We start from the raw sequence: 15,899 nt of genomic DNA, 5'->3' as shown, positions 1-15,899 counted from the left end.
GCATATTTAAATATATATAGCCTATAGTCAATTATATAGATTAGAAAAAATAAAACAAATGACAAAGATACTTAGATTCATAGTTTTATTCTACCATACATCATTCAGACATCAATATCAGCACAAATGCAGCAAACCTGAGAGATGCTGGATCTGCACAAACATTCCTCATCCTGTAACATCCAGACAGTCACTGACCAGCTCCAAACACACACCGAGTCTGTCATAACACAACTTCCAAAGCGATGCATACTTTTTTTAGTCATCAACATTAAGTTGAGGTGAAATATTGAAATTATTAATAATTTCAAATGGCTGATTTGTCATCTGTAAGTGCATGTTTGTTGAAAACCAAAAAATATCTTAGAAACATTTAGCATGTAATAGACAGTGATAAATGAAGCTAAATTGTTACAAAAGCATCTTCGTTGAGGTGAACATGAGACTGTGACCAGCCTCGTGGTGCAAAGTGGAAACATCATTGAATTGTCCTCGAGCATTATGGTTATTTCAGTTACATACATAAAAAAAAAGTGTAGCAATGATTATGCAGGAATGTGTTTGATAATAGACAACTCCATTTATTATCTGATGCAACACCAGATCAATTGTTGGTTTCTAGACAGTTCTTTCATTTATCATAGACTTATCAATGTTGTTCACAAGAAAAAATGCCAAAAAAATAAAACCCTCTATTTAATATGAGGTCAAATATGATTGACAGCTTGAACCAAACAGACAAATGACCAAGGCAACAGAAGATGTATTGATCAACCTAGTATTTCATCATCAAAAAGTCTTCCCTTCAAAGATGCGACTGACACACTTTACCCCAACCTCACATGCCAATGAATAAAATATAGGTATATAATGGAGCTGAGTGCAGTGTCGGCTGAGTTTAGAGTGGTTAAATTAAAACATTCCATAATATAAAATAATCATTTGCTATGTCTACCCTGAAGTATACAGTGAGATTGTAGATGCGTTCACATCTGCCTTTTACATTTTTAAGGCGGCTGTAAATGGGAATGTGGCACAGCCTTCTGCGGTTACTAATTCAGTTGCATTTGTGTACTTAAACCTGATCGCTTACAGTTCAATGCAGATGGGGATCACAAATAATGCTTCTTCCATGACACATCTGCTTTCATTACACTGCATCTGTTGAATATACTAACTATTTCACTCTTTGTACTTATTAAACATACATGACAATATTTCATTACAATGAATAGACCGGTTTGCATTATTCCATGTTAAATCGAGTACTGACGAATCCAATGGAGGCACAAATCTTTGGCTTTTACATGATTTTAGGACTTTGGCAACTATTTCTTTTAATTCAAAGCCAATAACAGCCAGCATCCTTTCAGTAGAAATGTTTAACTTTGTGAGGTATTGAGTATTGATGAACAATACAATAACAGCAATCTCTCATGATTAAATAAACCCTGCATTTTGACTCCTAGTTTGGAGTGTCAAAATCAAATGTAGCTGCACCCAGTTTTATACAACACAAATATACTTGACCAAAAACGCTAATTTTTCATGACAGATAGAAACATGCATACTTTAATTAAAAAAACTAAACAAAAACAGCAAAATGAGTCCTTGGTTTCGAGTCCCATATTAAAAACCAATATAACAGTCAATGTAATTTCTTCCACACTTGGTGTGAAAGACAGGCTGTTTAAAAGTCAATTTAAAAGGTGCATGATGCAATCGTTAATATGGAAAGGCATATTCCTTGTGTCAGTCTCCCAGACATTCTCCTACAAGTGATGTTAAGACTACACATTCAGAATTTATTAAGAAGTACAAAGAGTGAAACATTAAAAACACCATCTGAGATAAAACTGCTGCACATGTAAACATCCTCTCTGGCACAGCTCTTCCAGCCTCTGAATTAAAATGTAGCGTGAGCACAGTCCTATTAGAAGAACAAAGACGGACGCTCAGTTAGCGATTTTCTCAATTTCATCCAAATCATCTGTGTCCAGCTTCTCGATTTTCTTATCTGTGAAAGACAGACACGTGAATTAACCCACATTCAGAACATGGCAATATATAAAAGTGCAGATGTAAATTCATGAACAGATCGGATCAGATCTGGATCAAAAGTTAATGTTTTATCAGCATGCAAATGAATGCAAACTTTCCTATTTTTAACATGTTGTAAAATGCATTTTATTCCTGTGATGGTAAATTTCTGGCTCAAAAGACCAGCATTTATTTGAAAATATAATCTTTCATAATACTATAAATTATCACTGTTGATCAATATAATGTGTCTAAATGTCCTTGCTAAACAGCTTCAGTTTAACCAAAATGGTTTAAAAATAATACAAATAAAAAATAAAGTGTCAAACTACGGCTCATTTTTGGTCATTGATACGATTATATTAATAATATTAAAAGCTTGTTTCATAAAGAACATATTTTGGATATAATGTTGGGTTATTAAGTGACTGCCTTGTGTTATTGTGTATGTTGTTTCTGTCCTTTGACACTACTTTCAAAGGTATTTTATGTATTTTAATAATGCCCCATACACAATTGGACTAACCCATTATGAATTATAAACACGATTTTTGCATTAAATTGAGGGACATCAACCGAATGTCCCAGCCTTGCCGATTACGCTTAATCCTGGACATGTCTTTAATTTGGTAAATATGGGAACTGAAGGTTGAACTTACTGAAGTGCTCCTGGATGCGGTTGAGGATGTTCATGCTAAATCTGCTGTCCACCATGTTGATCGCCAACCCTCTCTTGCCGAACCTCCCAGTACGCCCGATTCTGTGCAAATACGTCTCATTGTCAGGGTTGCCATCCTTATCCACTGGCAGATCGAAGTTGATGACCACTGAAACTTGCTCCACATCAATACCTAGTAGAAAAAAAAAGAAGTTTGAAAAAGCAGCAATTAGGCAAAATCTGCTAAACCTGAACTAAAGAGGAGTTGGACACCTTAGGCGCTGTATAACAGGTAAAATGACAGTCACCTCTAGCACAGACATTAGTGGTAACAAGGACTTTCTCCTTGCCGTCACGGAAACGTTCGATGACCGCTGCCCTCTGTTCCACCTGCATCTCTCCGCTGAGCAGCGCCACCTGGTGGCCTTCTCTGGACAGCTCTCCTGCCAGCCACCCGGCCGTTTTCCTGGTCTGTGATGGAAAAAAATCACATCATTAAACTTAGAAATATGTATGCGTTACTTTAGTTAGGCCAATTCTTTCGGTGCTTTAAAAGGAAATGAAATAACTGAAATGATATTGTACTTACGTGGCAGAAGATCATGGCCTGTGCGATAGTAATGGCTCCATAGATGTTGCACAAAGCCTGGAACTTCTCCTCCTTGCTGTTGCAGATGACATAATACTGCTTGATGGTGTCCAGAGTCTCCTCTTCACGCTTAAGTTTAATAATGTTGGGGTCAGGAACGATCCTCTTAGCAAAGTTCCACACAGTTTCTTCAAACGTGGCAGAGAACAGGAGCATCTGGCAAGATTTAGGAAGCATCCTATAAAAAAAAACAAGGTTGTAATACTTAATGCAATTCAAAAGACATTAATCAATTAATGCATTTTTTTAAAAATACATTCTCTTAACCCAGTTTATTGTTGACTATGATTAGTATGCCATTCATTAGTTTATCTTCCCCAAAAGTGTAAACATTGAGTCTCCCAGGCACCATCTAAACATCGAGAGCAGTTCGCTCAGATCTGTCAGTCTCTGTCCAGCTCAACCAATAGCGTGAGTGAGGCGTGGCTACTGTAGCAGGCGGAGCCAGAGGGGGTTTAGCTGGTGTGGGACCATGACTGATGCATTACATGTAGGATAAGGTGTCGAGAACCAAAAACAAATTTCCAAAAACCGGGGATTCAATTAGACGCACGCATTTCGATTACGCGTATCGATTCCTGACTTTGGGACCGTTCACACATCGTGTTTTTTGCGCGTGCAAATTCGTTATGTCAAGTGTAGGCACGTGGCAAGCTCGCTCAAAATAGAAGCGATAGTCGCTCGTGTTCCCAGGCGCACATATGCCTCGGCGAGATGACCGCAGGTCACGTGACAAAAACCAACCGACCTTTCCGTAACATCGAAAGCTCGGCCGAACAGCTGATCATAGCTTTTTATTTCTCATGTCCATAAATATATCTAGTAGTAAAGCTAATGCAAGGGCTAGAAATCAATTAATCCTTTGCTGATACTTCCACGTCATCACGGAGAGCGCAGTTCATGGTTGCATAGCAACGACAGACGCCATGGGAGCGCAAGCGCTTGTGGAAAGGAGAAAGCGGCGCGGCTGCGCATTCCACGCAATATGAGAATGGCCTAGTCTGGCTATCACCAGACCAAGCTCAATCTTTTAAGACTGAACATTAGTCTGGGGAGTCTGCTATATATTTTCACTGCACAGAGGCGTGATCAACAGGCATAGTTCAAATGACTCTGCATGCAATTGGATAGTCCTTCAACCAATCAGACCAACGATCCAGGTGACGTACTTTGCAGCGAAAACTCCAGGCAGGAAACATGTCAACAAACGTGTTGGTTTGTAGCATTGATCAGCGATTTTTGCAGTTTTTTTTTTTGCACAACATGAAAGTGAGTGGTATTTACACCCACTCGAGCGATTTGTTTGCTAAACTAAAGAAGCCATTGAGCATCGTCGAGAGGTTAAAAGGAATTGGATTGACGGTCGTGCGAGAGCCAATAGCACACCAGGTGGATAAGCCAGTTTGTGATTGGTCCCCGCAGATTTGTAACGGAAGCAGGATAGAAGAATATACAGGTTTCCAGCCTGAGCTGCAGGGCGAAATCAAATTGCCAGCAGATCGGGCTGGGTTTACCCACCGTTTCTATGAACGGCCCCTAATTCAGAATAAACTGAGAACAGGGCATTGTGATGCAACGCACTACAATGGACGTTTTAATACCATACAGCAGGGGTGTCCAAACTCTGTCCTGAAGAGTTTAGCTCCAACTTGCCTCAACACACCCGCCTGGAAGTTTCTAGTATGCCTAGTAAGACCTTGTTTAGCTGCTTCATGTGCATTTAATTGGGGTTGGAGCTAAACTTTGTAGGGACAGTGGCCCTCCAGAAGCAGGATTGGACACCCCTGCCATACAGCATCAACATGCACCTATTCAGAGAGACAAATATACCCGTTTATAGTGTTTACTTTGATGTGTCCAGTGTAGATAGCCTCAAACAGTTGTGGCGCGTCATGTCAAAAATGCTTATTATAAGAGAGATGCTCGTGTTCGCTCAATACAGCGTTGCTCAGTTGCTTACACATAGCAACAGCTAAAAGTATTGCTAATATATTTGACCTATTGAAAGTAGCCCGTTGAGATATGTGGTCTCAGGCCACTGAAGACATTAAGCAAACTATGAGGGAAATCACGTACCTCTGGATCCGAATGCTCTGGTCTTGATGGCCCTGTGTAGCGATCATGACATCAGCCTCATCCAGCACAAACACTTTGATCTTCTTGGGGTCGATGAATTTAAGCTTTTGGCACCAATCCAAAACAGTACCAGGAGTGCCAATCACGATCTGTTCCTGTAGTCTTGTTCCTCGCTCCACTGGACCAAACAAAACACACGGCTCAATAACATGCACAATTATACAGTCACACCAGCCAATATCAACTATTGCATGCTAATCTGAAGTAATAAATATGAAATTATCCTTGGATAACTACTATATAACTTTGACTTGAATAACTATATTTGGAAATAATTTATTATAAAGTGAATGGGATTTTTTGGAGGAAAACATCTGCATCATTTTTTTTTTTTTTTACGGAAATATTGCTTTTGCACTGAGGACTTTGAGTGCAAAATTGTTGTAGGACTGAATGATTTGGGAAAAACTGTTTGCTTTTTCCAAGAACCAACTAAAACCTCTTTAACCATAAAGTGAACTTACAAAATAAAACAAAAAGTAAAAAATAAAACTTTTCACTTGAGTTCATAGGCCACATTCCTGCTGTTTTTAACCAATTCAATAAATTGATTGAGATTACTGTTACATACAAATATTAAACCAAATAAGAAATATATTGTAATCCTATTGTACTGTAAAAAAAAAAGTTTTAAAAAGTTGTAAAATTAAAATACTAATATTTACATCTTAATTTTATTTTCAAACAGAAAACCATCAAGCTTTTATTTGACCTGTTGCCGGCAAATCAATATTTTGCGCTGTGAGTTTCAGAATGAAGCGCGGCACGGTGTTCATTTACACACATGAAATGTGAAGTCTGAAATGGGTAGCGCATAATTGTAATTCAATCGTAGCCTGCGTGATTTAACAACCGCACTAAACCATATCACAACACTGATTTTATTAACATATTGCACAGCCCTAAAACAGGGTCAACAACAAAAATTCTGAAAGTCATGAAAACATGCAGTAGATAACGTGTTGCTAAAGAGTTATGAAGTAAACCGTAATTCCAAAATATAAAAGCACTTACATTTGTTTCCTCTGATGGCATACACCAGTTGGACTTCAGGGTAAAATTTCCCCATCTGCTCAATGACCTTGCCTGTCTGCAGAGCCAGCTCATACGTGGGAGACACACACAGACACTGGGCAAAGAGAGACAGAGTCAGTTTAATACTAATGTTATTTGCATGCATTTCATCCACTGATTCTTATGCGTTACTAGGGTTGGGTACCGAAACCCGGCACCCAAGTAACCGGTATGTAACCGGACTGAATCAAAACGCAGATTTCGGTGCCACTTAAATTCCTCAGCTCGTCAGCTGTCGGTTGAAATATTTGCCCTCTGGTTCTCCGAAACGGACGTAAGAAGCATCATCACCGCATGTGATCGCTAGTTAACCATTCGACGCGTACGATCGATCGATCACACTGGTGTAATTACAACGTTCTGTTCGCGTTATCAACCAGCCAGAGAGAGACGCGTTCAGCACTGTTATACATCACAACTATTCAGTGTTTTCAACCACATAGTTTATTTTAGGTTTCAGACATTTAAATACACATAAGTACTAGCAAAACAATACATTTGTAGTTTGTAAAATACACAAGCCGGCAATCAATCAAAGTTTGTTTTGTTCCGCATCATGTTTAGTGTGAAAAGTCGATGTCCTTACAACAGACCGGCGTACATCTAATCTTGATGAGCGCTCATAGTCACAGTTGTAAACATGACTGCGTTCTTCTTCCACGACGTCACGGCATTTAAGGTGATGCGTTCTAAAATAACGCTCACCTTATGCAGAACATGCAATAAGTCAGGAGAGGTGTCGTGATACGGCCAGAGAAGGCAAAAAATGTGAAAAGAATTGCTGAAATTTAAAGCTGGTTTGTAGCAAACCAAGAATACAGAGTACTTAGCTGTTATTAGTACTGTAACTGTTTTTTAGTGTTTAATTATTGTAGTTGGGTTAGGTGGCTTAGGTTTTATTGTGAATTTGTTATGTAAATTTGTTGTGTTTTCTATTTAGGCTACTTAAAGTATACTTAAATTGAATAAATTGTTCAATAAAAAAGCCATTCTTTAATGTCATTTACCATCGTTTTGAGGCTCTTAAATTTATTTTATTTTTTTAAGTATCGGTTCAGGCACCGGTACCGTTTTAAAAGTATCGATTTGGCACCGGTATCGTAAAAAATAAAATTAAATAAAAAAAACATACCCAACCCTATGCGTTACATACCTGAGGCCATTTGTTTTCAGGGTCCACATGACTCAACATGGCCAGCACAAAGGCAGCCGTTTTACCCGTGCCTGACTGAGACTGAGCGATGAGATTCTGTGGACTGGAGGGGAAGAAGGTGTTGTGTTCAAACTCGGCTCTCATTAGGATGGAAGAAAAATAGATTAAACAAAAGAACGTACGGTTCTGCGAGCATCATGGGCAATGCAGTCTCCTGGATTTTGGAGGGCCTGTTGAAACCCATGGCATACACTCCTTGCAACAGCTGAGGTTTTCTGGGAAACAAAGAAAAAAGTAAAACACACACACAAAAAAAGAAAAGAAAAGTGTAACCGCTGCCATCCGAACCCTGATGTGCACCAAAAAAACAGGCCGAGAACTGAAACGGTGTGTCTCAGTCCACTTCCAAACAAAGTCTAGTGAGGTTTGACAGAAAAAAGATTGCAACAGATCCAAGACAAACCAAAAACAGGACATGATGTCACAAGATGCGACCCTAAAAAGGACAAAATGCTCAAGCATACATGTTTTTCCTCATCAAAGGAGATATGTGCCAGGGTCAGAAATGGTGAGGTTGTGTGACGTTCTTTGGAGGCGTGTTAAGGGCAGGTTTTAGGGCAGTACGGCGGGGCTACTGGCCCGACAGTGGAAACAAAACATGATTTTGGCCTCTGTGCTTGAGGTCCGAGGCCATCCCGTACATCACGCTGTTAGCCCTGACTCGCACTGGTTTGACAGTGGAAAAGCGGCCATTTTCTTTTTTTTGGTCCAAGCCAAAAGAACCAAGAGAAGTGAACTAGTGTATACACACCCTTAGAGTAGATCTGTGTTTTTCCAAGTATATCTTAGTTGGTCAATAAAAATATAAAATTACAGTTATTACATTAGTCTGCACACATTAAAGCTGCAATGCAATCAGGAAGGTGTAAAAACAGTCAAACTCACAATCGTAGCTCTTCAAATGACTTGACCGAGTACAGTGGAGAGTTCGGATCCCTCTGGAGGACTTCAACTTGATTGGTCGTGTTCACTAGATTACTGCGGATCAGTTTATTCAACAGTGACTGTGCTGCCTTGTCGTCTGCAATTCAAATCAGTTTCAGTTAACTCCCATGAAGAGAATATACACACACACTCAAACCAAACTGAACTTAGATAAGAGAAGAATGAGACTATGTGATGATGCTGTGGTCTCTCATAAATCACCTTTATCCTCTTCCTCGGTTTTATTGCCATTTCCTTCTGTCTTCGCCCCTTATTAATAAAGGGAAAGGAAGAAAAAAATAATAATATCAACAACCTCATTCATCATTGGAATCCACAAGCTCAAAACCCAAAAATACAAATCTCACTTAGCAATGCTTTCAAGTATTGATGGAGGAACAAGCATTCTTACCATTTGCTTCAGCTTTCGGCTTGTCATCTTTCGGCTTGTCATCTTTTTCATTTATTTGCAAGCTGCTTATCTGTAAATGAAAGTGAAATTACTTTTTACGATTGCATATATGCACAGCTTTAAAAAAAGTATTATTAACAATTTGTCGAGGATATGCAATACAAGTTACAGAAGATTAACTAAAATATCAGTACAGTAATACTACACTAACATTATACAGCATATCTCTCTCTCTCTCTCTCACACACACACACACACACACACACACACACACACACACACACACACACACACACACACACACACACACACACGTTGTAGGCTATTTGGTTAAAGCGCCCAAACTGATCTGAACCCAAGTTAGCATGCTTTGTGTTGTTACTGCGACAACAGCTTTATTTAAAATGGATTGATTACACATATAACGGCACTGTTAAATTACCAAGTGAATTGCTGTGTTTCGTAAAATCTTTGATTAAATTATTCAGTTTCTTATAATTATTGTGTTCAGTTTGAGGATTCAACCCACCGATTCCGCTGCGGCTTCTTGTTCATCGACAGCCTGGGCCCACGAATCTGTTGCCATGTCCTTACTTGTAAATAAAAAGTTTTTCCTTAAAAGCTAGAGTCGATGATTTAACAGTGGACTGTTAAATCTAACTGTGCATAAATTCTTAATAAAATTAAAGTAAAAAGACTTGAATGCAACAAATTGATACAATGGCGTGTGGCGGTCCTTGCTTCTTAAGGGCTGCGACACACACACCTCCGGGCGGAAACAGACTCGTGTGTACATGGTTCCTATTTAACGTTCCGCTGTAAGGTTAAAGTCACCATAAAATCTAAATGGACAATTCTTTTATATTTGTTATTTTTTAATACAATTTTGCTGTATTTATAATAAACGTTTAATGATTTATTGTAATTTGTTATTTTTATTCATGTGCCCTCGTAATCTTTAATCAAAACAACTTCCCCTCCCTCTTGCATCGTCGTTTTCTCTGATGATGTGTTTACTGGCGCGAGGGCGGGGCAACCTGTCACTCAAACGTGATCGACAAACCACAACTATCCAATTATTGTTTTTATTATAATGCATCAAACAATACACAGATAGACAACTACAGGAATGAAATTAGGCTGCATCAAACATGTAGCCTAAAATTTCACACACACAAAAGAAAAAGAAAAGGTGTTAAACATATAGGCCTACAGACGAAATGATTATGCATCAGTGGCATTATCAACAGAGTTGTAATTTTACCACACACACACAAATTTTTTTTTTTACAAAAAATGTATCAACCTAAGAAATTTAATCAAAATTTAATTTTTATTTTAATTTTTTTTTTCTTGTTCGAGAAGCCATTTCACTCGGACAGTAGCCTACATCACAATAAGAAAATACTATCATGCTGTTTTTCAAAACGGTTCTCCGGGACGGGTCATTTGTCATGAACAAGTCTTTTGGTTTGCGTGGGTAGGCCTACATCAATATATCAATATTTTTGCCCCATCTTCCAGTCCACGCTCCTCCTCTCGGCACATTAATTGAACAAGAAAAGGCAAGTCGTTTTTAGCATCGACCAAACATAAGCCTAAACTTCAACTGTTTGTTTAAAATATGTGTGTGTTTTACTGTAATCGTGTGCAGGCTATTATGGAGGAATACATGAGGAGTCTATAAGGATCGATTGAAACAAGTTCAGATTTACTTGGTTAAACGTTCTGCTATACATAACACACATTATCAAACGTTTCTGAAACCATTTCTATTAACAGTATAAAAAATAAGATGGAGATTTTTGAGTGTAGTAATAAAACATTTGTCCTTCAGTCATCTCCTTCACAAATTCTCTTTATCAGCACGAATGTAATACAACATTTATTGTGTAGGATGTAATTCTATAATTGTACATAGCTATCTGAACAAATCCATGAGTGCAATTTGAAAATTCATTATTTTAATATATTTAAATGTCTCTTTTTTATATTGCTGTGCTATGCAAAGACCTGTATAACTCTCATCACACATTCTTCTTTGCATATGTAACAGCAATCTGTGCATTTACTATTAGTGTTTGTATTTTTCATTTTTCTAAATCTCAGCATGTTTGCTCGTTAAAACTCAAGAGAAGTCTTTAAATCACAGAATGCTCCTTTAGATCATACCTCCCAAATGTTGCAATACAAGAGCAAGTTTTGATGAGTAATTCTCAGCGTTGCCTGTAGATGCTGCCCCACACTTCTGGAACATTCTCACATTCTCACAGACAGGCAGATCTCAATGACAGAAGAACAAAATTGGCTGGAATGAGACATTGCATATTTAAAAAATGGGGAAACTGTCTATTAATGTGCTCTGTCTGTTAGACGTTCTTCTGTAGAGCACAAAAAAGAAGAAGAGCAACTAGAGTATAAATTCAAGTGATAAAGGCTCTAATTATGTGTTCAAACATTTCACAAAATACACAAATATAAGCTGTTTATTCAGTTCATTTATTGAATTCACACATTTATTGCTAACATTGTTGTAAATTATTTATAAAAGCAAAAATAAAAAGTTATTTCAAATGTAAGATTTTATTTACTCAAATGAATAGTAATAATGCTGCACAGATTTCTAACTAGATCAGTGGTTTCTGACTCAATTAAAAAAATATGTTAACAGAATGTGGTTTTATTTATATATTTAGATCTACATTGTATTATAAGCTCTCTTTTTGTTTGCTTATTGATTGAGTATTTCAGTGTTTAACTATCAAGATTGCTTGTCTGGCTCTCTTGTTAATTTAATGAGTAATTGATTCTGGTTTGTTCTCTTGTTGAATAGGCTGACTGAGTGTCGCTCTGCTTGTGCCTGAAGATTACATCAGTTTGTGTTGAGAGGCATCTTTTTCTTCCCAAAAGTATTCGTAACTGTGGGAAAGAGGGAAAACCTATTCTTTTCATCTTTGCTATTCATAATGAGGAACTTCGCAAGTGTCCATGGCAACTAAAGATAGAAAGATTACGAAATGCACCTTCACTACAGACAGAGTATTCAGTTCACAAAAAAACAAAACATATCTGGTCTCAGATTCAGTTGAAGACATGTGTATGCAATACAGCTGTCACGGATGTGTCTATAATGAAGCACATGACGAAAGGAATATCCACGAAAAGTCTTTAATCAAAATCCAACTAGGAAACATGCTGGAGAATCACAAGGAGAAAAGATACACAACCACATAAACATCAACGATACCGGCAGTGCCTGTCCTAGACTTCTGAGGGCCCTAAGATAAACTTTTAAGGGGCCCCTATATCAGTGCGTTCATAACACCCCAAAATTACCCTCAAGCCTCAAACCCTTAATCTGTTCTTTCAGAGCAGTTTCACAGTCAACAAACAACAGTGAGTTGAAACAGTAATGCAATAAAAATGTATTACAAACAATTGGACAAACACAACAGAAAAAAGATAGAAAGGAAATAAACAATTTAGCCTACTTAAAATAACAGCCTACTATACAGAAATTGAATAAAGTAATCAAATGTAAAAAATAAAACACAGCACAGACATCACCGTATTAATTAAATAGACATTGATTCTGTTACTAAAGTTGTTCAGTGAAGAGCAGTTAATGATTCTCTTGTTTTCTTTAGTTGTTTGATTAGCATTAAATGAGAGACAGCAGCAGGTTTATTAGGCTGCTGTCACTTTAAGACCGAATGCACAGTTTTGTTTATGTTCACTTAAGACATAACTGAATGTGTTTAAGTGAAAACTCCCCAAGACTGACATATTTTTGTGTGTATTTTTCCATTTAAGCGCACACCAGAAGCCCTAAGTAGCCTATAGCCTACTTGTCCATGCACACACAGAAAGCCACTTTCGCAGTTCAATACGCTTTTAACTCCTCTTTAGTATCGAGCAAGTCCGGCAGGAGACTGATTATGATAGTTCATGATTTGACTGATTTGGAGGCGACAGCGCACCGCTTTGAATGCGATATTATGTTTTCATTATCATTGTAAACCAATTATTCACACAGACTTAGGCATTAAATCATCTTTGAGAGCAAGGGGTCCCCCTGATGGTTTGGGGACCCTATGCAATTTGCATACTTTGCGTATAGGCATGATTGGCACTGGAGACCGGACAAAGGAACAGAATGAAACACAGGGCTTAAATACATGGGGAATGTAACCAAACTGAACAGAAACAGGTGTGAGGGACTAAGTCAAGAAAACAAAGTATACTTTGGCCGTCCGCATTCAGCTTGGTTTCTGGTGGAAGAGTGACCTCTGACCCCATGCATGACGTAGGATGTAGGAGTAGCCATAGATATCCATATGAGGCTAGATGTCTTACGGCGGAGTCTCGAACGGCATCACCGGCGGCCATCTTGTCACAGGCAGGCTTTCTGGCGGGCTCTGTGGTACCTGATGTAAGGTGAGTGATCAGCACGAACACAAATCCTCTTATCTCGCTGAAATCTTGACGGATTTACAAACGGTTTTGTTTCACAAATGTTATTAACGTGGCTATAATATTTTCATATGGAATTCCATGGTTATAATTATTCACATGTATGCAGTGTCATAACTACATCTCTGACGTTTATAACAAACCAAACCGTTTGAAAATCGGTAGAAAATTGAGCAAGTTATGGTTATTTAAAAAGTACATGCAGCATTAAAACACAATGTTACGAGTGAGCGAGCTGCCTGTGGCAAGATGGCCGCCACGTGCGGACGTCGACCTCCATTGGCCAGCAGCGCGCACGAGACATCTAGCCTTTATTATATGATATCTATGGGAGTAGCTGGGTAACAAACTCAAGCCTTTTTGGCCTTCAAAATCTCAGGGTTTATTTACTCCCATTATAAAGCTTGGATTTTTTTTTAAATAACTCAGATTGTGCTGAGTAAATTATGGGATATCTTTTTTAATTTTGTCCTCTAAAGGGACATAGTGAAGGAAAAAAATACAGTAAAATGAGATGGGAAGAAAAAATATCCATTCCCTCGAGAAACTTTGCGTATGCTCGCAAAGAACACAACATTTTTGCAAGGGAATGAAAAGCGAAGCTAAGTTTCTAGTGGGAACGCAAAACGTCTGCTAGCATTGAAATATATTTTCCTCCCATCTCATATTTTTTCCATCACCATGTCCCTTTAGAGGCTCCGTAAAAACATGTCTAGTCGTGCTAGTTGAATAAAACTGCAAAAAGAACATTGATATGCTAACATTGACTTGTTTTGCCTGTAAAAGTGAGGCAAACATGTACAGAGCTCTGACTGGAATGACCAGAGGTGAGTACTTTATTGTGTCGGTAGACATGCAATCATTCTCCAATAACATGTTCCCAGTACTGCCTTATTACATTCTTAATAATACATTAGTTTCTTTATAATAGGCCTACTGATACTCAATAGCTAATTGGTGCCCTTTCATCTGGAAGAAATTATGGGAATGGCTTTTAGAATGTTGATTTATCTAATCTACAGTGTAAATACAATAATCTGAAATGTTTCTTATTTGAAGGACTCAATATGAGGGGAAGTAATACAATAGAAGGGGCGTTCGATTCACCACCCTAAATTAAGTTTTAATGCTTTATTTCAATACCTGCCATCAGGATGTGAAAGAGTCGATGTTCTAATAGTTTGTTTGGGACAACGTCTTTTAGACTTGTTGGTCTAATCCAGTGACCAATGGTGGATTTCAATCTGGGCCAACATATTTTATTCAAGAGCTTGACTTACACAGTTACCAGCCATGTTGCCCAGGGCTTTTACACAGTCGCTCCGTGCCACAGAGGGACAAAGCGCCCACTCTGCTCCATCCTGAAAACGATCTCTATGTAATAGCTTGTGAAGTGACCTCTATAGTATTGAGAGGCTTTGCTTCTGTTTGTTAGTGGTGTGCGTTTAGCCGTAGACGGCTGGTGCATTTGAACTTGTTTTCCTCAGAGCCTGAACTACACAATAGGCCAGGGTTACATCATCCTCCACGGAAAGCCAATCAGAGGAACGCAGTATGATTTTTGATATTTTAATTAGCAGCTGTAGCTCCGTTACATCATATTTGCCATCATATTTTCATTTCCAGAGACTGTCGGTAGGCAAGACTGAAAGATTTCCACAGAGGGCTTCAGGCAATTATTCACATGAAAAAAAAGCATAATTGTTATCCGAATGCTTTCTTTTGAAGCCTCTGCACCAAAAATCACTCTCTGAAACATTCTCGTACACTTCCCACTGACGACTTTGCAGTAGCAAAGAGAGCAAAAACCTGTAATGGTAACCATGGAAACAGTCCAGTCAGCCAACAGTGTATGTAGCCTTCTGGTGTTCATGGTGTACATACTGAGTGAGCCTCTCTGACTCAGACTCCCTACAAAATAACAAGCAGCCTCTAAACTAATCCACTGCAACTTCAGTATCACTGATATACAATTAAAACCAGCAGATGATCTTGATCAGGTTGATCAGAGAAGTGTGACAGACTGCGCACATTGATGTCAATAATTTAACAAGTATATTGTATGATTGAACGATATACTAACAATGATTTAAATGCAGTATTAGGCAATATTATGAAATGTTTAAAACAGCATATATATATATAATATATGTAAATGTAATAATTTAACAATATTTTATTGTGGGTTATATGTGTTTAAAGCAATATCTGTGTTATATATATTCATATATAACATTTTATATGACAATTTATTATGTAGATACATTGCTTCATTTAATAATTTAAATGTAATGATAAATGCAATAAAACAATAGCTGTT

The 15,899-nt window shown here is 38.0% G+C and overlaps 1 protein-coding gene across 1 annotated transcript; it reads right to left on the bottom strand.

Moving 5' to 3' along the window:
* Nucleotides 1-66: 66 nt before the first annotated feature.
* Nucleotides 67-9,890, bottom strand: ddx19b (DEAD-box helicase 19b). The gene is made up of 12 exons (XM_082155055.1): nt 9,636-9,890; nt 9,107-9,176; nt 8,917-8,964; nt 8,656-8,791; nt 7,893-7,985; nt 7,711-7,813; nt 6,498-6,612; nt 5,424-5,601; nt 3,288-3,525; nt 3,007-3,169; nt 2,700-2,891; nt 67-2,017 (listed from the first exon to the last, which is right to left on the bottom strand). Exons 1-12 carry the CDS (start codon nt 9,690-9,692, stop codon nt 1,956-1,958), a joined length of 1,455 nt encoding a protein of 484 aa, XP_082011181.1. The 5' UTR covers nt 9,693-9,890; the 3' UTR covers nt 67-1,955.
* Between the last annotated feature and the right edge of the window lie 6,009 nt (nt 9,891-15,899).

This window comes from Leuciscus leuciscus, assembly GCF_965113295.1.
Source record: "Leuciscus leuciscus genome assembly, chromosome: 23".
NCBI lineage: Eukaryota > Metazoa > Chordata > Actinopteri > Cypriniformes > Leuciscidae > Leuciscus > Leuciscus leuciscus.
This window is presented reverse-complemented; position numbering and strand designations above follow the sequence as displayed.